Source organism: Anabrus simplex, chromosome 5 (genome assembly GCF_040414725.1).
Source record: "Anabrus simplex isolate iqAnaSimp1 chromosome 5, ASM4041472v1, whole genome shotgun sequence".
Classification (NCBI taxonomy): domain Eukaryota; kingdom Metazoa; phylum Arthropoda; class Insecta; order Orthoptera; family Tettigoniidae; genus Anabrus; species Anabrus simplex.
In genome coordinates, this window is record NC_090269.1 from 282375267 (window position 1) to 282399981 (window position 24715).

Genomic DNA, 24715 nt, shown 5'->3' on the forward strand with positions numbered 1-24715 from the left:
GTTAATTCCTCTTACTTGGGACTGGGTGTTTGTCTCAATGCACTTCTCTTCATACACACACTACTAACCACCACTAAAGTATGCAATAGTGAATACATCACTCCTCGTGCGATTGGCGGCATATGGTTGAGCAACACAGCTGGCACCCATGACCTCACCAGGGTGTAGGAGGAGGAGTAGAAGAATAGATACGTCGTAGTAATACAGGTTGTCAGGCAGTTTCTAGACTGAGTATCGTAGTATGTACACTAGTATTGACAGCATGTCCAAAGCCCCTGAAATGAACCAGCACTGTTGCCTTCACTACTTCATTACAACTACTGTTCTGACATCAACTCTTGAGATGCCATCTTATAAAAGGAATACAGTGGAACCTCGATTATCCGTTCCCGGAAAATACGTTTTCCCGGAATATGCGTTCAAATTATGTGGTCCCGCGAGCATCGTAATTAAATCACGTTGTAAAAGTCCCGCATTATCCGTTCCTCGAAGAAACGATTTCCCGGATCAACCGTCCAGAAATCCCAGTCCCATCAACGCTAAATCCTCGAACAATCGTTTTTTAATAAACTGTATCTCACGAAAGGACGGCTATGGCATATTTATGGATCTTGGCGTTAACGCCCCTTCATTGCGATACGGTAATTAAAGCAAGGACTGTACCGGTACTGAAAAAGCGAACGGCGGTGAACTTGCATAAGGGACCATCTTAGCATCGCATTCGGGTGGTATTGCTTAGAGAATCTCGGAAAATCATAAAGCAGAGAGTGGCCACAATTGCAAGGAGACACGGCGCATTTCGACAGCTCTGCTCGAAGACGGAACGAGTCTTGGGATTGCCTATTACTGTTTAGGTCCTAATATAAGACTGGGAATTTTACGTTTTCGTGTTAAAATACCAAAACCCGCAGTCGTTTTATTTGCGCACAAATAGTTGGTATCATTTCCAACTCGTACTGACATGTGCAGCGAGCGCGCTTACCAGGTGACCTCAAGGTCACGAATAACCGTAATTTCTGAAGTTTTGATGATATTTCTTTTATCTTTCCAATTTGATTGGATTTGTGACGGGCAGAATTTAATATCATGCATTCGAGAACTTTTAAGAATCGATACTTACATTCGAAACCGTGTTTTCGAGTTCAACATAACCTTTAAAAGTCGATGTAGGCCTAATTTGCGCGGTACGAGATTTCCAGAAACTGATTACGTACGAACAGTATACCGGAGACCAAATTACAATGAAAGATTAAGAAATGAAGGGATTTTGCCATCATTTTGGGTGCTTTTGTATCTAATGTGCTTTATTTTATTAGATGAGAGCATTAAAAACTACTTGTGGTCGATTGTCGTTTGACTTGGCGTTATTAGATTTTTCGAAGAGTTTGGCTAGCCTAATCAAAGTTTCTGAACTGAAAGAAGTTTTCACGGGAAACTGACGAAGATTCCCCTATAAAACTGAATATAAAGTATCGAAAATTTGGAACTCGCGTAGGCCTACCGGTAATTAATACGGTTTCGCGGTCTAACATGCCTGCCTCTCATCCAGAGGGCCCGGGTTCGATTGCGACCAGTTCAGACAATTTTACCTGGATATAAGTCTGGTTCCAGGTCCACTCAGCCTATGTGATTACCTTTAATTGTGGAGCTATCTAATGGTGAGATGGCGATCCCGATCTAGTGAGCCAGGAATATCGGCCGAGAGGATTCGTCGCACTGACCATGCGACCTCGTAATCTGCAGGCCTTCGGGCTGATCAGCGGTCGCTTGGCAGGCAGTCCCACTGGGGCTGTATTTTGGTTTGGTTTAGGAGTTTTTGTAAGATTATAATTATACATATTTCATTTTTGTGATGTTTAGCCAAATTGTTGATGGTTTTCATCCATTCCCGAATTTTCCGTTTTCCCGTGTTGTACGTTTTATTTTCATGGTCCCTTGAAAAACGGAGAATCGAGGTTTCACTGTATAATCTTTTAGACTGTGTTTCTTAAGACAGAAAATGATTTTATATTGAGAATCAGACATGTCAGAAGCAAGGTACAGTTTTTCTTGTTACTCTGCTTTTTTACAAAACTTCAGAAGTACCTTCTGTACTCAACTTTGTTACTTCTGAAATATTTTGGGTTATGTAACTATAATTTCTTTTTCATGGCTGTGATCATATTATTTGGTAGATATGCATTTTATATCCTCATTGTTGATAAAATTAACCGTAAAAGGTATTTTATTTGATCTTTTAGTGACTTGTCTAAATCTATTAAAAAACTATTTAAAATAGTTTATGTTGGGTCCACCTTGTCAATACACTTTTATGATGAAAAATGAAAACCTACAACCTGTTTTTCAATCAATGACTGGCTCAGGGATGGGATGAATGAAGCCCCCAACTTGCGGTGATAGGAATTGTGTCGTCTGCCAAGGCCTGTCGCACTCTTCTGGGTCAATGATTAATGACTGACAGATGAAATGAAATGATAGTGGAGAATGTTGCTGGAATGAAAGATGACAGGGGAACCCGGAGCACCTGGAGAAAAACCTGTCCCGCCTCCGCTTTTGTCCTGCACAAATCTCACATGGAGTGAGCAGGATTTGAACCACGGTATCCAGCGGTGAGAGGCCGGCGTGCTGCCGCCTGAGCCACGGAGGCTGTAATACACTTTTAATGATTGAAAATCGTTTATTCTGTCATACATGTTTCAGAAACAATATGCATTCCCTTCATCAGTGAAGTCAAATCAAGGAATAAAAAAACAATATAACATTATCTTTTGTTTAGCCCACAATTTACAGAAGTATTGTTTCCTAATTCACCAAACGCTATTTTATACAATGGGTTCCTTTCTGTACTTCTTTCATTAAAATTTGATTCAAAGTCTTTTTTTTTTTTTTTAGCAAGATAAATTTCTAATTTTAGAAAAGAAAAGAACGGGAGCCTCCGTGGCTCAGACGGCAGCGCGTCGGCCTCTCACTGCTGCATGCCGTGGTTCAAATCCCGGTCGTTCCATGTGAATTTGTGCTGGACAAAGCGGAGGTGGGACAGGTTTTTCTCTGGGTACTCCAGTTTTCCCTGTCATCTTTCATTCCAGCAACACTCTCCATTCTCATTTCATAGCATCTATCAGTCATTAATAAATCACTTTGGGAGTGGCGACCCCATTCATACTAATAGCCTATATCTGCTTCATTCATTCCATCCCTGACCCGGTCAATGACTGGAAAACAGGTTGTAGGTTTTCATTTTTCAAGGAAGGAAAGAAAGAAAAAAGAAGAAAAACTTGATGATCTTAAATTTATTTAGGTATTCTCATTCAGTTCATCAAAATATTAAATTTTATGTAATGATAATTTTCATAATATTTCACTGGTTTTTGTTTATTCATTGATATGTTGAATTATGATACAATACCATACTTCTTTAAATTGTGGGCTAAACAAAATATAGTGTTATGGTATATCTTTCTTATTTCTTGATTTGACTTCACTGATGAAGGGAATGCATATTGTTCCTGAAACATGTATGACAGCTTAAATAATTTTCATGAATTAAAAGTGCATTGACAAGGTGGACCCAACATAAACTATTTTAAATAGTTCCTTTAATATATTTATATCCTCATGTCATTATTTCAGCAATATTAAACTATAATGACTAATTGAATATATCTGTACATTTATAACTAAATCTGATGTATTGAATCATCATTGTCTTGTTTTGTTAATTTTCCTGTGTGTAATATATACAAGAAATTTAATACAAAAATATTTATAATATAATTAATAGCAGATCAGCCGAGACCATGACATCGGTGGATGAGTTATATGGGTCAGGTGGCTGTTGCATTATCCACTCTTCAGACATGGAATTTGCCGGGCTGAGTGGCTCAGACGGTTAAGGCGCTGGCCTTCTAACCCCAACTTGGCAGGTTCGATCCTGGCTCAGTCCAGTGGTATTTGAAGGTGCTCAAATACGACAGCCCCGTGTCGGTAGATTTACTAGCACATAAAAGAACTCCTGCGGGACTAAATTCCGGCACCTCGGCGTCTCCGAAGACCTTAAAAAGTAGTTAGTGGGACGTAAAGCAAATAACATTATTATTATTAGACATGGAATTTCAACCCAAGTCCTAATTTCTATAACAGAGTGACAAATACTTGAACATTTTGCTTTTTACAGTTCAACTTCTTTTATAGTAGTACAAATTGGAACTGATTGAATACTTGCAATCTAATCCAGTGTGTTCTGAAAGCCATGTTCAGAAGTGATATTTCAGTCAGTAGCAAAGGTAGTTTGTGTAGCATAGTTTTTCATAACCTTGTTAATATTTCAGAGAGAATTGGATGAACATTTTCCCAGTTCAGTTCTGTTTTAAATGATTCACCAAATTATGCAAGATAATGAATGTGCTTGAATTTCTTTCAGGTCGAACAACTCTGGGTCCTTTAATCAAAGACGAGACAGTGAACGGCAATTTGACTGATGGTGATGATGAAATCCTGGAGAGCCTTGTGAAGACTGCAACTAAGGCCCCTGCCACACGAACCACACCCCGAGAAAGAAAGCGAACTAGGCATGCAGACAGAAAGTCATGTAAGGATTTTAATGATTATTTTTTAGCTCATGTTTCTAAAGAAATTTTTTAATTAACCAATTTATAAATGAAGAAGGAAAAGAAAAAATACTTCATTATTTTAATTTGAAAAAAATTTATGCTCCAGGATATTTCTTTTTTAACTTGCCAGCTGAATTGTGTTGCTTCTGTAACATGTGACTGCGTACTTGCTGTCAGAGAGATTTTTCTGCTTTTATTTCTGATTGTGTGGTTTTGTATTTGCCTAAATAGGACAAAGGCAAATCATGAATTTAAATTGTTTAAAACTCGGCCTCAGCAAATATCCTCTGTGTCCTGATCTTAGTGTCATTGGTGTGGTTCTTCTATCCTTTGGTGTGGATTCCTTTCCTACATTTCTTAATCTAATTCAAACAAAAAAAAAATATTGATTCTTCTCATTGCTCTGGATGAAATGCCTCCTCTTTTCATATATGTATTTTATCAGTCAAACATGCTTCTTGATTCTCCTCATTTTCTTTCTTTCTATATTGTAATTATTGCATTAAAAGATGGTAGATATGTTTCTACTACTACTACTACTACTACTACAACAACAACAACACAAGTTCCCCCCCCCCCTTGGTGGAGACAGTAAGCCTCCTAGAGGGTGACACCCTCCCTCAGGTCAGGAGATTTGTGGCAGTGGTAGGTGTGCAGTGAAGGTGAGAAAGGAGTGGGAGTGGCCGTGACCTGTAGATGGAACTGTCCTGGCATTGCCTTATTGAGGAGAATGGAAATCCATTCTCAGGACGGCCCCACTCAGCCTCCCGAATGCAGAGCTGCTGAGCCAAGGTACAGCTGTAGCCACTGGTAAGCTGAAGCCTACCTCTGCTAGGTTGGTCAGTCAGTCAGAATGTAGAGCTATTGAGCCACAGCTTTGCTGTGGCCACCATTAAGCTAAGCCTTCTCTACATTCATCAGTGATTTGTTTCTACTGTTGTGACTGCCATATTCCAATGCACTGGTCAGTGATAACTAATACATAACCTGACACTCTGATAGTATACTTTAGTTGGTGTCAAATGGGAAGCAGTTTATGAAGTAAAAATATTTTTTTGTCTACTGTAAAAGATATTTAACACAGTGAAATTTTATGCAGAGGGTAATGCTTCGAGAGGTGCAATAATGTGACAACATGGCAGTCACTGGATTGGACAAATGAGAGTAGCCTCTCGAGGCCACAATGCTTCCATTTGGCACAGTCATTGTTATGCAGTAACACATTTTAGAATACATGAATATTTTGTTTTTAAGAATTATAAACCATTTATTCTGCATAGGAATAATGAATCTTTGCATATAATGACATCCATTTCTTTAGTTTTCTTTTTTTTTTTTTATTACCATTTTTGTTTTAAGTTGTACCGACTGACTCAGACAGGGCTTATGGCGATGATGGAGTAGGAAAAGGCTAGGACTGGGAAGGAAGTAAATGTAGCCTTAATTAAAGTACGGCCACAGCATTTGCTTAGTGTGAAAATGGGGAAACCCTGGAAAACCATTTTCAGTGCTGCCAATAGTGGGGCTCAAACCCAGTATCTCCCAAATGCAATCTGACAATTGCATGACCCAAACTGCATAGCCACTTTCTCGGTGATTCTTTTTTTAAAGTTTTTTTATCAGCAAGTTAGTACATCTCATTATTAATGTAATTGTTCTTTATTTTTCAGTTTTAGTATGTTAGTCAGTATTTGGATAAATCATCAACATCTCACTAAATAGGCAATCGGAAAATAAATGTGTGTATTTTATCGCTCCGAAATGTAGGAAGGCAGGTGACTTGATGGAACTTGTGTACCCAGTAGAATGCTAGTGGACTGTCAGGTTGTTTACTGTATTTTGCTGACCAGTGGATTGGAATGTACCTCTTACAACAGTGTAAACAGTTGCAAGAGAACTGTACAAGTGATTATAGAAAGAAGTGTATACAATATTTTTATTTCTGTGAACAGAAAACACAGAACTCTTTCACATCCACTCAAAAAAAAATGTGGTTGAACAGTTATATCCATTCAGTAAGTGGCAAAGAGTTCATCCACCAACATCAGATGAATCCATAGATGAAACAGATTAGTGATAGAGTATCTTTTTCCAGATCACAGGTTCACCAGTTCATACCTGGCTGAGGTAGTCAGATTCTTGACGGGCAAAAGAAAGTCTATTCAGCACTCCATTTTGTATGATGTTGGCAGGTAAAAGATGTCTGCTCACACATTTGCTGTTTCCCCAAGAAATGAATTAACATTTGACCTTTGATCATTCAAGAAAGATCCATTTTTCTGCCATTTTGTACAGTAAAATGGAACATCGAAATTAACACGCAGGTAGCCTGTGTGATAGATTCAATCTTTTTAGTATTTTGGTTTAATATTTGTGATGTTCAGATTGCCTACAATCTTTATTGAATATCTTCGTTGATCTAATTTAGGTGAACAGTTTGAACAGTACTTAAAAGTGTAGGTACTCCCAGAAGCAGCAGTTGGGAATTGTAAGAGAGGGGGCAAAAAATGTACAGACAACAAAAAGTGCCAGAGTTTGTGAAACTGAAAAAGGCTACAAAATGATAAGTTTTTATGCTCTCCGAGCGAATTTCAACAGCGAAGTAAAAGGTTGACAGTTTACCAACTTAAGTGTGGTAATAATGTTGGGTTTTTTTTTTTTTTTTGATTCAATACTATACAATAAAACTTTCAGCAAAAGAACAATATGACACATAAATATAAGTATGTCTAGAAATAATTAAAAATCATTTAGCATTTGCTGCACACTAAGAAACTAACAGACACTAAATAAACTACCAGACTGACGAATGCGCACGGCAACTAGATGAATCATACCTCAAATGTCCGTGACCTTGGCAAAAAAAAAAAAAGAAGTATACCCTGCGACCCTTCCTCACAGCACATACAAAGTGTCCACTACTTGCTGTAGTGCTATACAAATCGGCTAGCTGCGATGAACGACATTTTGTGCGTATTTCCACTTATCATTTTGTTAATAATTTAAGAAAATAAAGTAAATAAGACAACAAGGCTAGTACAAATTGCTTGTTTGAATAATTCATACAATTCTAGTTTCTGGCAGATAAAATGGAATAAAAATGTAATGTTTTCTCCACAAAGTGGGGAGGGAACTGCACCCCCTCTCGCTCCCCCTAATCGCCACTACTGGGTAATCCCTCCTAATCCTTTAATAGAATTTGTAATCTTTTCATCATATTATATTTGAAAACTTTTGATATTTTCAAAAATATTTTATTGTAAAGATGATTTAGACGTGTATCCAATGCTGTTTCTTATGCTAGCCTCATGTAATATAATTTTTGTGTGTGCCCTTGACACCATTTTTATTTGATAGATCACTGCTTTTCATCTGTTTTACCTTCACATTGCTTTAATATAATCTCCTAACCTGTACATATGTTCCTTTTCATGCATTGTCCAGAGAACCTCTTCAAATTCATACACTTAATCCTGTCCAGAGCTGAAGTGTACCATGATTCCAGAGAGCACCTGTTGATCTGCCTGCCTGCTTGATGCCCTTTGTCTGAATTGACCCATTGAAGGTGATGGTTTCTTGGGCCTTTATCTCTCAGTGGGCCTAATGCTTGTCCATTTCTCCCTTCAGTAAAGCGGTCACGAACGCGAGAGAATAACACGCTGGAGGGTAGTAGAGAGTCGCCGTAACGGAAGTGGTACGTTTGAAAGGGCATGCTGCATGTGCTTGCCTGAGTGCCTACGCTTTCTAAAGTGAATGGGAATGAAACTTGCAGTCTTTTTTTTTCTTCCCCTTTTGTTTGTAGGTTAGAGCCTTGCTACAACTCTTCAGAAAATGTTGAGATGAGCTGATAGTGCCTTGCTTTTGTGTGTTTTCTACAACATATTAGATACCCATCAGTGTCCTGTTAGTATGGCACCTCCCAGTTAAAGGAATCCAATCATTTGTTTTCTTTAACCCTATTATATTATATGTTGTTCATTTTTCTTTCATATCATAGCCATAATTAGATGGTTTAAAAGGTTATTTCAAGGAAATCACAATGAAGAGCATGATCAACTTGCATTTTTTTCTTAGCATACTTCTTTTAAGTACCCAAGTAACATGAACAGTTAGGTGGTCATTTTGTATGTTCCATATTAAGAGATTAAATCCCTGCATAATAAATGGAACTTTGAGAGTATGTACTAAATGTGAGGTGCCCTTGCCAGTAGATTTATTGGCATATAAAAGAATCTCCTACAGAGAAAATTGTAGTTCTTTGGAGTTAGTTTATGACCAGTGGTAAATAGGAGGAAAGTACATATCTTAGCACTATTCATAAGCCATAACTTCAGACTTAATCTTGTCAAAGTCAGATGACTGAATTTTGTCTTCATTTCCTATTAAAAATACGAAACACTGGTTTTATTCTGAAGCATTTAGAGACAAAATTAGTTTGTAGACAGCTAAACTACTATCACTAATTCCCCACATTTTAATTCTTTCTTACAAATGAACTCCCTCTAATAAAGGTCTCCAACAAACTTCTAATAATAATTAAGACTCGAATTGACTGTAAAACTGTAAGTGAGACTTTGATTATTATGAATTATTTCCTTTTAACCACTTCTTTTTTAAAAATAAATATTATAATTAAAACAGTTATTTTGAAATTTACTTCAGCTAAACATTCTGGATACCGTAAATTTGGATCATCATCTTCTGCAACTTCTCCGATACCCTGATGAGGTCGTGGGAGTGAAGTGTATCACATGTGGTCTTGGCCCTGTTTAACTGCCGCATGCCCTCACTTTTGCGAACCCTATGTGGAGGGATGTATTCTCTGTTGTGTGTTTCTGTGGTGGTTAGTAGTGTGGTTTGTATTTAGGCAAATACAAGCACCCTATCCACAAGTCATAGGAATCGCTTAGACATGGCTAAAATTCCCGACCTGGTCGGAAACCAAACCCAAGACCCTCTGAACTGAAGACAGTGATTCTGGCCATTCAGTGAACTCTAGGATCTCTTTGGATATAAGCTATAAATACATTTTGTATTTTTAATTTATATTTGCAAATAATATATAAAAGGATACTGGGAAAGTTAACTGATAGAAAATCAAAATTGAACCTTTAAAAATGTGTATTAGTTTAAGAATAAAAAATAATTAATGTAATAAAAATTAGTTAAATTTAATTTGCTTGTGACAAATAGACTGTATAGTACAAGATATATCTATCTCTTTGCTGTTGAAAGCTTCATAAAAGTTGTTTAATATTAACCCAAATAGGGAATGAGATGTCAGAGGAAAGCAGAATTTGAAGGGGCATCAGACAAGGTTGCTGTCTCTCTCTCTCATACTGTTCAACATTTACATGGAAGATCATCATCATCATCATCATCATCATTGCCATCAATTTCCCTTTTCCAGCTGGCACCAGGTGGAGTCAAATATGGTTCCTCTCCACTTCGTCCTGTCTCTCTAAGATATTTTCTGAAAAATATTGTTGGGAAATGCCTAGGTGGATGAAGAGGAGTACGAATATAGTTGCAGGAGACTAGAATGTATTCGATATGCAGATGACGTTATTAGCAGAGAGTGAAAGTTATAAACGGAATGCTGGCAGACCTGAATGTAACCTGTGAGCAATATGGAATGAGAATTAATAAGAATAAGACAAAGAGCATGGTATAAGTGCATGAGGGAACAACACAAACATTGAGATAGACCAAGATAATATTGAATAAGTATCAGGTTGCAAATACCTAGGAAGCATAATTACAGATGATATGAATAAGGAAGTAAGAACTCTCATTACTGTTGCTAAAGAAGACTTCAACCGAAAGAAAAATCTCATGTGTGAACAAGTGGACTTTAGGTTAAGAAAGAGGTTTGCAAAATACTGTATTCATTGTGTGGTGTTGTATGGAGCCAACAATAAGAAAGGAAGATGAAAGAAGACTAGAAACATTTGAGATGTGGTTATGGTGAAGGATGAAACTGATATCCTGAAACAGTAAGGAATGAGCCGTTATAAAAAAGAATTGGAGAAAAAAGGAAATATTAAATACCATACATAGAAGGAAAATGAACTGGCTTGGGCACTGGCTGTAAAGAGAAGATTTGCTTATGGATGCTTTAGAAGGATTAGTAAATAGAAAGAGTGAAAGAGGATGGAGAAGATATCAGTTGGTAGACAGTGTCAGGTGAACAAGAAGCTACCAACAAACTAAGAGAGCAGCAGAACACAGGAATGCATGAAGAAATGATGTGTGAAGACTTGCCTAAGGGCAGAATAATAATAATAATAATAATAATAATAATAATAATAATAATAATAATAATAATAATAATAATAATAATAATAATAATAATAATAATAATAATAATAATAATCTTCCATGTAATTATTATTATTATTATTATTATTATTATTATTATTATTATTATTATTATTATTAAATAATAACCACCTTCCCCTTATTTTAAAAAGGGGACATGTTTCATCTCTTCCTTGTGAGACATCTTCGGTCTAAAAATATTATAATAATAAACACATGGTATTCTTAATAACACGTACTCAAGCTTCCATAAACTTGAAATGACATTAACCTAATTCAAGATCTATTTCCGTTTGTAGAATACTGTATCATCACATTCATTTTCTGTCTTGGACTCAATGGAAATTTTATCGTTCAGTAATTTGTTCCTATGACAGTCTTTAATAACATGTATTTTTATAAATGTGTTTACGTATGATAGACTGAGTCATCTTAACTCTTAAACATTTTAAGGATGAGTTATTGTTTTTAGTGTTATTAAGAATATCATGTGTTTATTATTATATTATTTTTAGGCCGAAGATGTCTCACAAGGAAGAGACGAAACATGTCCCTTTTTAAAATCAAATAGAAAGGAATTACATTGTACTGTACTGTATAGGTGAAGTTACTCAATTATTAAGACCTCCTATCTTGTTGAGGCTGATAACATGGATTAATTATGAAATTTAATTCTTGTGGAAGTGTAAATGAAACAAAGGAAAAATCTGCATCAGTCCTTTTCCTCTATTTTCTTAACAAATTTATCTTTGTACATTGTATCTTTGTACATCTTTGTATTGTATATCATAGTCTGCATATATTTTATACAGGACATTGTTGCAGATGAATCTCCTTCAGTTGTCATTTTACTGTGAACCTAATTTTCAACTCAGCAAAGTTTTAAGGCACTTATGTCTCAAAGACATGTTTCTTCAAAGTAGGTGCTTTTAGTGTGTCTGATAGTGAAAGATCAAGGAAAGAGATGAGGTATCTGGCAGAATGTTTTAAAAAAATCCTTGCTATTGTGTGGAAATTTAAAGAGATAGAGACCAAGGAGAAATTCCAAGAGGAAATCAAGAGAAGAGCCCTGAATGTGAAACTGAATGGAATGGAAGAAGAATGGTGTCAATTTAAGAAAGCATTTATCGAGTATGCAGTAGAAACTTGTGGATAAACTAGAGTCAAGAGGAAGGAAAAAGAAACACCTTGATAGAGCAAGAAAGAGACACAGTGAAACAAAAGAAGACAACATTGAAAATATGAATACAGAAGGAAGTGCAATAAGTAGGCAGAGTTACAAGGAAGCAAGATAGACATGTCAACAGCTAGTGAGAGAAGAGAAACAGAAATGTAGTGAGAACGTTGTGAGAGAACAGGAAGATGACATGAGGGCGGATAAAAAGAAATTTTATGGACGGATCAACAACAGAAAAAAAAGAGAGAGAAGAGGTTGTGGCAGTAAAAAATAAGAATGATGAGCTGTTGGTTGAAGAGGAAGACATAAAGATGATGTAGAAAGAATATTTCAAAATGCTTCCGAATGTCAAGTGGAAGATAGGGGAGGAAGAGACAGAGAATGTGATAAAACACTCGTGACTTGAGGGACTATGAAGTAAGAGAGAGATCTCAGGGAGGAGTTGAACAGGCATCAGAGCAGCTTGGACTGAGTGAGGTAGCCATGTGTTTATGATTGCACAGCTGTCAGCTTGCAGTCGGGAGGTAGTGGGTTCTAACCCTACTGTCAGCAGCCCTCAAGATGGTTTTCTGTGGTTTCCCATTTTCACATCAGGCAAATGCTGGGACTGTACATTAATTAAGGCCAGGGCTGCTTCCTTCCCACTCCTAGCATTTTCCTATCCCATCATCACCATAAGACCTTTCTGTGTCAGTGCGATGTAAATCAAATTGTAAAAAGAAGGAGCTGCTTGGAGAGATAAAAAAGTACTTGAGGAATGGGGAGGTTGAGAGAGATTACTAGTATTCAAGAAAGGTGACAAAAAGATATCTAAAAGTCACTTTAATTCCCCAGTTGCTAAAATATGTGAGCAGAAGGTAGTAAAAGAACAACTGGAAGAAGAGCAGCATGGTTTCCAAATGGGCATGTCAACACTAAATTTGATATTTGTGGTGAGACAATTAGTGGAAAAAAGTTGGGAGTATGATAAGGACCTAGCAATGACTCTTACTGACATCCAGAAGGTACATGAAAGTGTACTGAGAGAAAGATTATGGAGAGCATGGAGAAATAAAGGAGTTGCAGAGGAGATGGTACACATGATCCAGGCACTGTACAGGAAATGCAAAAGCAGAGGGAAGACAATGATTGGGAAAACAGATTGGTTTGAAATGAGGACAGGACTGAGGCAAGGAAGTGCGTTGTCCCCTCTCTTGTTTGTCACTGAAATAGATGGAAGTACAGAAGGAAGTCAAAAGTAAGATGGAGATGGAAGCTTGGTTATTTGCTGATGATGTGGGGGAGGGGAGAGAGTGAACATGTAGTGAAATTCAGTTAGATGTGAGTGAAGTAATAGAAGACCAGGTCATAAAAGTAAGTAAAGACAAGAGTATATCCATGGTGGTGGCAAGAAGACAGAGGACTGGAAGAGGCATAATAATAGTTGACACCTTCAGGTATGCTACTTAAGATGCATAGTGTCACAAGATGAGACTATGAAACAAGAGATCAGTTAACGGTGCAAATGGCAGGAAGATTTTTTTTTTTGCTATTTGTTTTACGTCGCACTGACACAGATAGGTCTTTTGGCGATGATGGGATAGGAAAGGTCTACGAAGTGGAAGGAAACGGCCGTGGCCTTAATTAAGGTACAGCCCCGGCATTTGCCTGATGTGAAAATGGGAAACCACGGAAAACCATCTTCAGGGCTGTCGACAGTGGGGCTCGAACCCACTATCTCCCGATTACTGGATACTGGCCGCACTTAAGCGACTGCAGCTATCAAGCTCGGTCTGGAAGATTTTACCAGAGCATAAGGGGTATAGTATGGAATTAAAAGGTCCCATTACGATCCACGATGGTATTATAGAAGACCTATTTCATACTTATTCTGACATATGGAACAGAAACTTGGACTAAAACATCCAGAGAGAAAAGCAGGATCCAGTGAGTGGAAATGAAGTTCTTTAGAAGCATGGAACACAGAGATACAGGAAAGGCTGGAGAGAGAAATGCTATAAAACAGAAGGGGAGGCCAGTAGACTGACACAGCTTTCCTAATATGAAGTAAAAACTGACCCATAGAATGATTTTACGAAGTAACATGGATCATTTTTCCTAGATTATGAATAAGGATACCAAATTTTATGACTGGTTACTACATGGTATGACATTTAGAAATATGAAGGAACCCCAAATAAATGCTTTGAGTATGCCATTTGCAACTGACCCTGGTCTACCCAACTGTAGCACTCCAGCAAGGAGACTGGCACAATTCTCTTATTATATATCACCCAGTAAAAAGGACACAAGGAGGAGAAATGCATCATTTTGACAGTAAAAAAACACATGTGTAATCAATCAATCAATCAATCAATGAGTTAGCACTGATCTGTATTTTGAGCTGTCATTCAGGTGGCAGATTCCCTATCAGTTGTTAACCTAGTCTTTTCTTGAATGATTTCAAAATACTGTAGTTGGAAATTTGTCAAATATCTCACTTAATAAATTCCTCTTCCTATATTTGCTTCAATTTTTCCTCTTGAATTCCAACTTTATCTTTATTTTATGATCTTTCCTACTTTCAAAAAAACCACTGAAGCTGCTTTGTCTACTAATGTTATTCCAAGCCATCTCTCTACTGACAGCTCAAAACATTCCCCTTAGTCAAGCTGTTCATCTCCTTACTTCTAAATCTTCCCAGCCCAAACTTTGCAACATTTTTATAACACTACTCTTTTGTCAGAATTTATCCAGAAAAAAATAGTGCTGCTTTCCTTTGAATCTTTTACAGTCGTTGCATCAAGCATTCCTAGCAATGGTCCCATACACTAGAACCATACACTAATTGGGCTCTTATGAGTGACATATACCCTCTCCTTTACATCCTTACTACAACCCTAAATTCGATAACAATATGAAGAGATCTGTAACCTATATTTACAATCCTGTTTATGTGATTACTCCAATGAAGATCTTTCCTTATATTAACACCTAGGTACTTAGTGATCCCCATGAATTACTGTCATCCCATCAACATAGTAATTAAAACTGAAAGGACTTTTTCTTTACCATTTGTTTTATGTAACACAAACACGTCTTATGGCAATGATGGGATAGGAAAGGGCTAAGAGTGGGAAGGAGTTTACTGTGGCCTTGTGTGAAAATGGGGAAAATCACAGAAAACCATCCTCAGGGCTGCCGACAGTGGGGTTCAAACCGACTATCTCCCAAATGCAAACTGACTGAGAGGACCTCTCTTCTTTGTGACAGTTGGTTAAGGTGCTGGCTTTCCAAGCCCAAGTTGGCAGGTTTGATTCTGGCTCAGTCCAGTGGTATTTGAAGGTTCTCAAATAAATCAGCCCCGTGTTGGTAAATTTACTGGCATGTAAAAGAACTCCTGCGGGTCAAAGTTCTGGCAATTTGGTGTTTCCAAAAACTTCAAAAGTACTTAGTGGGACGTAAAACCAGCACAAATCTCACATGGAGTGACCGGGATTTGAACCACGGTATCCAGCTTTGAGAGGCCGACGCACTGCCGTCTGAGCCACGGAGGCTCCTGTATATGTATTCCCGTACAAAATTATGAATATCATTTTAATTTTACTTGGGAAGATCTATAAAAGTTTTTATTTATTTACTTTCTTTCTCTTTCTTACACACACAAACTTGCGCACGCACACACACACACACACACACACACACACACACATTTCATTTAAAAATTAATTTATTTTGCAAGAGAAATTTGAAAAACTTGATGTTTGAAATAATTTGATACATGGAGACCAGAATGTTTGCTATAGACTTCTTGCAAATATGCTGTAATGCTATTTTGGAATATTCTTCATACACGTTTTCCTGAAATATGCTCATGGATTTTTACTTTTACTATTTATATTTACTTCTATGGCAGGTATGTATTAATTTTACCTGCTGTAGTCTCTCTCAAAAGAAGAAAATAACTACTGCTTGCTTGTAAAGTACAGTATTTCTTCTTACATCTTCTGTTCCAACACTGTGTTACAATAATATTCTAAATAACTGAGATTCTAAGAATAGCAGGCAATAAATGTGACTTAAAAAGCATGGTTTTTGCTTGATGTGGTGTGTTATGGATAAATGATTAATTAACTTTTTATAAAATTGTTTTTAATTAATTTCACAAAACCAAAATGTAGTTAAATGTTAATAAATAATTTTGTTTTATCTTGGTAAGTATTAAATGCACTTTCTGTATAAAGATATTGCTTTAGTTGTGTACTGTATTGTTTCACATACATTTTCCTTTATTTTAAACAGTTATTATTTAAAATTTGTGCTTATGAAATGTGAAATTGATGTGAAGTTCTGAAATGTTTGTATTGTGATGTATTAGGTTGAACACAAGACTGAATTGCTACAAGGGTTCCAGGAGGTGGACTTCATGGTGTGGTTAGATTTTATGATGACTGAGTTTTTTCAGCTCATGAGATTTGTAACTACCAGTACCTACTTGACTGTATGGTATGAGTCTGAATGAAGCAATGAAGCAGACATTTCTAAATGAGAATATTTCATTATTTGCTTAGAGAGAAAGTGGCACCACACCAGTAGGATGGTCAGTCTCAGAACCAGTATTCAAACCATGAATCCATGAGCACTGCAAGGGTGCAAGAGGGTGCACATACTCCCACTCAGCCCATGAAAAAGGTGGTCTGAAGTGCAAAAATTGGCAAGAAAAACATTCTATGCAATACAGAATGTAATTTATTTAATAGAACAGAAATTCAATGCATAAAAGCTAATGAACATACAACAAAACTTTCAAAAATGTTGTGCATTAAAAAGAAATTAACACTGCAACAAAAACTTGTGCCCTTTTAGTTGCTGTCCATATTTTTTTGTCACAATTTTAATTAATTTAGTGTTCTCTTGCATTTTCTTCCTGTGAACACTTGGCCCCCCACCTCTCATCAAAGACCTATTCCAAGCATTGATGTTCCATAATGTACAGATTACAGTGTGCCAGGGAAGTTCCTCTGCAGTGTACCTGGATAAGACCTGCTGTAAGAGAAAGCATTAAGTTGACAGCAACAGCCAGGCCATGTCATAATAATAATAATAATAATAATAATAATAATAATAATAATAATAATAATAATAATAATAATAATAATAATAATTTTGTGTGGCTATTTCTAGCCAGATGCAGCCCTTGTAAGGCAGACCCTCCAGTGAGAGTGAGCAGCATCTGCCATGTGTAAGCAACTGCGTGTTATTGTGATGGAGGATAGTGTTACGTGTGGTATGTGAGTTGCAGGGATGTTGGGGACAGCACAAACACCCAGTCCCTGAGCCAAGGGAATGAACCATTTAAGGTTAAAATCTCTGACCTGGCAGGGAATCGAACCCGAGGCCCTTTGAACAGAAGAGCACTGCGCTGACCATTCAGCCAAGGAGCCGGACAGGCAAAGTATAGAAGAAGAGTAGATAGTCAGCAAGGTTTAATGAATAGTGCAGTGTTCATCCATTAGATAAAAGTGCTAGTTACAATGCAGCAGAATATTGGTGAAAATATTCACTTTTTGGTGGAACATGCTTTTTGTGAAGGTGAACAATTTATAGAACATGTGAAACTAATTTTTTTGGGGAGTTACCAAATTCCAGGGGTGTCCAAATTGTGTTACTGTACGTGATTTGGTATGTACATTTCTTCCAACCATTTCACTTCACAATGTACCAAGAAGTGGCAGGCCTACGATTTTAATGGATGCAAAACTTGATCAAATCTTGGATGTAACGTTGCATTGCCCTAAAAATATTAACACACAGGTTAGCACACGAGTCTGGAATCCTTAAGTGGAAAGTAAATAAAGCTGTAAAATAAGAACTTCAATTGTACCTCTATAAAATTACCATGGTTGAAGAATTAAAACAAACTGATCATGCAAAGATGTTGCTGATGGTTTTAAAGATTCATAAATCAACATAGGCTTGATTGTGGTGGGTGCACATATTGCGTTCTGTTTTGTTACTAGCATGAGTTTGTACTACCAACGTAACTGCTACTACTAACTTGCTCCTGCTCTCTCTCTCTCTCTAGTATAGAAATTGTATAGAGCCGCTGTATAGAAACTTACATTTTGTCACTTGGAGATTCAGGTCGATCTTCATGGCCTCGGCTACAGTTGGATGGACCAATGTTGCTTGACAAATTAAATTGGTATACTCAAGGGATTCATTTGGGATTCCTTCATATTTCCAGGTTTCATACCATGTAGCAGCCTCAGTCATAAAATCTGGCATTTTTAACTATAATCTAAGAAAAATGGCCCATGTTACTTTGTAAAACCAAACCACTCTATTGGCCTGTTTTTACTTTAGATTAGCAAGAAAGTAAATTAGTAAGAATTGCAGTAGTTTCTTGCAGTTTATTGAAGCAAAAAGGAGACAGTTTAGGTGATGAGATGCCTTAAAAAACACATTGTTCTGATTTCAAATTGTACAAGTTTCCTTGGAACCCCAGCTTTCTGCAACCCCTGCAAGCAATCCTGCTGGCACCCATGCTTTAGTTGTTGAGTTTTGCAGTTCCCAGTCCTATTCCTTCCATCCAAGATTTGGTTGTAAATCTTATACTTAATTGAATCACGGATTATTATTATTATTATTATTATTATTATTATTATTATTATTATTATTATTATTATTATTATTATTATTATTATTATTATTATTATTATTATTATTATTATTATTATTATTTAAAATTCTGTTGAATAGTAGTGTCATTTGAATTGCTGTATAACATGCAAGCAATATTATTATTATTATTATTATTATTATTATTATTATTATTATTATTATTATTGAATATCCAAAGCAGTTTGGAACCCTATTTTACATAGTATACTAGGGTTATAGTTAAAATACATATTCAGTTTTGCAATGAAATTAATTCGTGTATCTAATCGACGGAAAATGAAGTGAAGATTATAAAATATTTGTAACAGCACGGCTTCTTAAACAAATGATACAGGGGTTTTGATAATGCAGTGTTGCAATCATTCAAATGAGAGTTCAAGTCATGCCTTCTTTCAAATGCAGCACATTCAAACAGTAGATGGTCCACTGTTTGTGAGGATCTGCAAACACACACGTAGCCATCAGGATGATTGATTCCAAATCGATGAAAATAACAACCAAATTTGCCATGAGCAGTCAAAAACTGAGTCATTTCAAAGCTTGGCACCAACACGTTACTTTGCAGGCCGTTGAAAACCTCAGGGAAGAATATTTCTCAATATGCAAGCATTTGCACACTAACTGTGATGGGTTTCTCAAGGAAGGAATGAGATGGGAGAAGCCCAGTATATATATATATATATATGTCAACTTGCATGTTTATGGTATGTTTGCGCATGTACTCCATTACTTTTTGCTAATGACCAGCAACAGTCGGCTGAAAGATCCAGGGAATTTGCTCCAGGTGAGCAGGAAATGAGGACTTGGCCTAGATAGATACCCTCCGCTGTATTATAGTAATATTGATAAGTATTTCTGTATATCATGCACTTTCTGTGTATTTCCACTAAAAGAAAGTGAACCATAATATGTGATAACTTTTGTGTCGTAGAAAACGTGGTCCGTAAGTGGCGTTTTTTTTTTTTTTTTTTTTACACCGACACAGATAGGTCTTATGGAGACAGTGGGATAGAAAAGGGTAGGAATGGGAAGGTCTCTAAGATACTAATTTGATTTTCTGGAACGATGCTATGATGGCGATGATGGGGAAAAGTATGCCGGAATACTCATTAGTAGTTCGTCCATAGGCATCAACTAGAAAGACCTGCACCAAGTATTTCCAGAGATCACACATCATCATCATTGTCATTTCCACATGCAGGAAGGTTTGATTTATAATGAAATGAGTATTGGATTCCAAATTAGGATAAATATTTTTATTTTTACTAGAAGACCCGTGTTGCTCCGCAGCATTAGTTATAAATAGGTCAGATATCTCGACTTGATGTGCCATAGTCATATTATTTTGCCTGCCCTTTTCGATGGTTTTATGAACAGAAGCGCGTAATGGTATGCCGCAGTTTGTAGTCCGAATTTATCCATTCTGACGCCATCATGCTGCCTGTTTGGTTAAAATCTATCCATATATTTGCTTTTTTAAATCTTGCAGTTCTTGATATAAATCTTGGTATTGTGTCGTAGAAGACAATGGTATTTTTAATCGCAGTTCTATATAGAACGCTTGTCTTGTAAGCTCATAGGTTAGTCTCAAAGGAGCGTGTTTTTTTTTTTTTTGCCAGGCAGAGAACTTTTTAAGGAAACATGGTCTTCACTCTTTCTAGTGTAGCTAGGTTATCCATCGATAGGTGTTCCCAGATAATGTCTAAGATGTTTGGCATGATGGGGTCTGTTTGTACCTAGACTTTTTCTCTAAGCAGCATGTAAGTTATTAAGAACACTCTGCCATCTGTGAATATATTTGTAAGCTAGGGAAGTTAGAGGATCAAAGAGTATCTAAGAAGGAATAGTATTCTTCCATGATAAGAGGAAGTGTATACTCTCTGGCTTGACAGGTAGTAATCAAATATGGCTGCATGTAATGACATTACTAATAATGAAAATTGCATGGTATATCAGAATATTAATGAAAGTGTCAGTTGTTTAGCAACCTGTTAAGTACAGAATGTTCTGTGGGTTAAGCCTAATTCACACGGGGATAATTTACTGCAGTCAAGCACTTAAAACCTCTACACTTGAAGCCAAAACTTTTATTCAGATGGAGAAAGTGCATGCCGTCTTTAGAAGAGCGTGTAAACTTCAGTGGTTTGATATTGCATTCAACTCGTAACTGTCTGTGAATTTGTGTTCTGTTTATTGAAGTGGAGATGCCAAGTGCACAAATACTAGGATGCGTACAGCTAATTTCTGAATTATTATTGCATGAATTACAAAACTGTCTTAAAAAGAAGAAGAATAGGGAAACTTAGATTAAAGGATGAATTAGTAAAAGGGCATTGCATGGTGCATGAAACGACTTGTTGAAAGAACTAGCGGGAGAGGATTTGTTAGCTTATAGGAACCATAAAGTTTCCTATTGTTCATGAAATAATGTCGAGAAACTGCAATATTTGGTTTGCATTCCACTTATTATTAGGGGAATTCATTATTGGATACCAACAAATGTACTAAAAATCTTGAAAAGTGCACGTACTCTGTTTTCAAGTTGATTTGCCTACAAGTTGGGGTTCATACAAGGCAACCACTGGAGACAAGTCAGTCACATGATGGAAAAGGGGACGCAAAAGTTTGATGGCTCGGCAACTTAAATTTACTTGCAAGGAAAGTTACAACTTGACTGTCCTGACTTAATCATACGTGGAAATTTGAAGGAAAGTCGACTTGCTTCAAGTACTTGACTCCAGTAAACTATCCCCGTGTAGGGTAAGTCTTGGCCTGCAAGTATTGCAGTGATCTTTTAATGATTTGATTTTATGATTACTCAAAGTTGGCTGAACTTGCAGACCTATCAATATCTCACGATTCACTACCAGGTAATTCCAGAGAGAATAAAACAGAAATGAAGCAAATCGGTCCAGTAGAATGGACGGACAGATTTGCCAAAACTGTTTTTAGTAAACTCTTTTAATATATGGATAAGCTTGCACCAAACATTTTCTTTTGCTGCAGATCCTTACATACTCTTTCCAGAAATAAACTTGAATTGAGGTTGGAAAAACTGTTCATAATTTTTTTAAATCTAAAAATTTGTGCTAGAATGATCGTTTTAATTTCTCTTTGCAGTACGAAGAACGTTGAAGAATGGCCTCTCGGAAGAGGACAAGAAGCACCTTGCTGCGTATATCAAGGGCTATTGAACGAAAGTGCTGGCCACTGGACAATAACTGTGAGTTCTTCGGTACCCGGTGACTGTGATACTGTGTATAGTAGACTAATGTGATATCCTGCTGTTTACGAACTGCCGCGTCCATTGTGCCAAATGTGGCACCTTTTTATATATATCGATTTTTCAGGTGTGTTCCTAGTCTTTTTTATAATCTATTGTACAGTGTTTGCTACTCTTAAGATGGTATATGCAATATATCAATAGCATTTTTATCAAGTAAACTTTTTTAAAGAAAACTCTATGTATTTTCTGTAGCCAAAATTGTGTATTTTACATGTTGTTATTGTTGTAGGCTGTCAGAATAGATATGGAAAAATACTCAGTACTTTTTTTGTTTTTGTCATTGATAGGTTTTAATTGAACAGTATTTCTTAAAATATTTGACTTCCGAGGCAATTCACTTTATATTGTAAATTTTAAATGTTGTGACAATGTGACTGGTGTTATTGAGGCAGGTTGCTGCAAGCCTTATATAGTTGCCAATTACCTTCATCATATTAGACTGGCTTAGAATAATAAAATATTTATATCTGAATATGAATCCTACAGTACCAGTGAAATATCAAACATGTTCTTGTGAGTTGTGATAGTTATGGCCCTTTGTCAATCATTCAAATGTATGAGATGTTTGCTGCTAGAAGTGGCAAAATCTCAGCTGAGGAGAAGTATGTTACACTGTGTTTCTAGATTTGATTTTTATGACACAATGCAGTGGTATTATAAAGAATTTACTGAGTAAGTTATGTCCTACCCATTCAATTGTTTTGAAGCTGTAGGTGAATCTGTTTTTCCTTGGTATGCATTGTCAGTGTTATTACAAACTTATAAATGATGCAATGGTTTGAAGGAGAATTTAGTTTTGATGTAATATATGTACATCCAGTGCTGCTGTGGCACAAGTATTATGGATATTATGTACATTTGCCATGTGATATGCATTAGTTTGTAAAATATTTTAACTAGTCTATCAACATCATTGCAACAATCGTGTAGGGTAAAATTTGTCCCGTATAGAATATAAAAAATGATCCTGCTTTTTTTTTTAAATAGAATGATTCACTGTGTATGCCAGGTAATGATACAATATAAATGTATTGAAGCTTTTCATTTGATTGTTAATTTTATACTGTTATCCAGAAATTCCTTTTATTTCCTCATCTTCAGTGACCATATCTACAAGGCAGTTTATTCTTCCAAGGCAATCGAGCATGTTGATCTGTTGAGGGGAAATGGAAGGTAAACCACTCGGATGGAATTTTTAATAAAGCATCTATGTAAATGCTGAGTATTCTATACATGATAACTTCCTTGGTCCTACTCAGAGGGAAACTGCATAGAAGCACATGTTCATGACAAAACATCGCTGGTACCATTATGCTTCCTGTGATGAGTGTTCATTGAAAACACCATAAATAAATTACCTGCCTCAGTTTCCTTTCATGCGCTGAGAAGTTCTGCAATTTCAGGAGTGATTAAATTATTTTGTACCCAATATTTCTACAGAATAAACAACATATTAACAAATTTTCCCAACAGAAAATTATATTTTATATTATGTAAGAGTATTTCAAAGCTCGACTCCCTGATTAAGTGGTCAGTGTTCTGGCCTTAGGTTCTGAGGGCCCTCAGTTTGATTCCTGGCAGGGCTAGAGAATTTAATTGCTTTTGGTTTATTCTTCTTGTTCAAGGACTGGGTGTTTGTGTTCATCTTAATACACGTCTCTGCATCTAAACATATCATTCTATACTACCAACCACCACAGAAGCACACAATAGTGAATATGTCTCTTCACATAGGATTAGCATCAGGAAGAGCATGTAGTCAAAAACCTGGGATATCCACAATCATATATCAACCCCAATAAACTTGGAAAATGACAAAGAAGAATAAATAAGATTATTCCAAAAGTTACAAAAATTGAGTAAACATCTCTATACAACCACCTACTGGTATTTCTTGATAGATGCAGTACTTTTACTTTATCTGTCTCTTGGCACAAGCCGGGAAAAAACGTAGCTTCTACTGATTGTCCCACCGGACTGAGTGGCTCAGACAATTGAGGCGCTGGCCTTCTGACCCCAACTTGGCAAGTTTGATTCTGGCTCAGTCCGGTGGTATTTGAAGGTACTCAAATATGTCAGCCTCACTGACATGATAAAGAACTCTAGCAGATCTAAATTTTGGCACCTCAGTGACTCCGGAAACCATAAAAGTTGTTAGTGGGACATAAAGCCAATAACATTATTATTATTATTATTATTATTATTGATTGCGCGGTCTCATTTGTGGCTGTAAAAGTATGAAAGCTACTGAAGTGTATGCAGGTGCGGCCGTACCTTACGTGCTGCAGCACATTGTCTGTTTGAAAATAAACTACTTTAATAATAATATTATCTGCAATCAAATACAGTGCATTGAAAAATACATCAGCCAAAGAAAGGAAATCATTCAACTCTCCTTACAACCAGGTAACTAGTTGTGCCCTCCATGCAGGATGTTGTGCAGATCACAGCTCAGCGAGAATTTCTAAGCTTTTTACCAGAAAGCAGGAACTCTGCATTTTGAGCATCCGTGCCCAGGGTTTCCCATGTGCTGTGGAAAGAACAGCCAACACATCACTTCACAGCGATTCTTCATTCGTACACAGAGAGGCAGCATTGGTCACACTTGCATTTCGACCGAGAAGAGAACGTGGCAGGTGGCACCCTCTTGACTCAGTG

At 36.7% G+C, this 24715-nt stretch overlaps 1 protein-coding gene across 1 annotated transcript in view; it reads left to right on the forward strand.

The window, feature by feature from the left end:
• The window catches only part of Fhos (Formin homology 2 domain containing), a 1020872-nt gene extending 997773 nt beyond the window's left edge, over positions 1–23099 (forward strand). The window contains exons 21-23 of the mRNA XM_068227617.1: positions 4421–4588; positions 8238–8304; positions 21892–23099. Coding sequence (XP_068083718.1) covers positions 4421–4588; positions 8238–8296 — 227 coding nt within the window. The 3' untranslated portion in view covers positions 8297–8304; positions 21892–23099. The remainder of the gene's footprint in view (positions 1–4420; positions 4589–8237; positions 8305–21891) is intronic.
• Positions 23100–24715: the final 1616 nt, after the last annotated feature.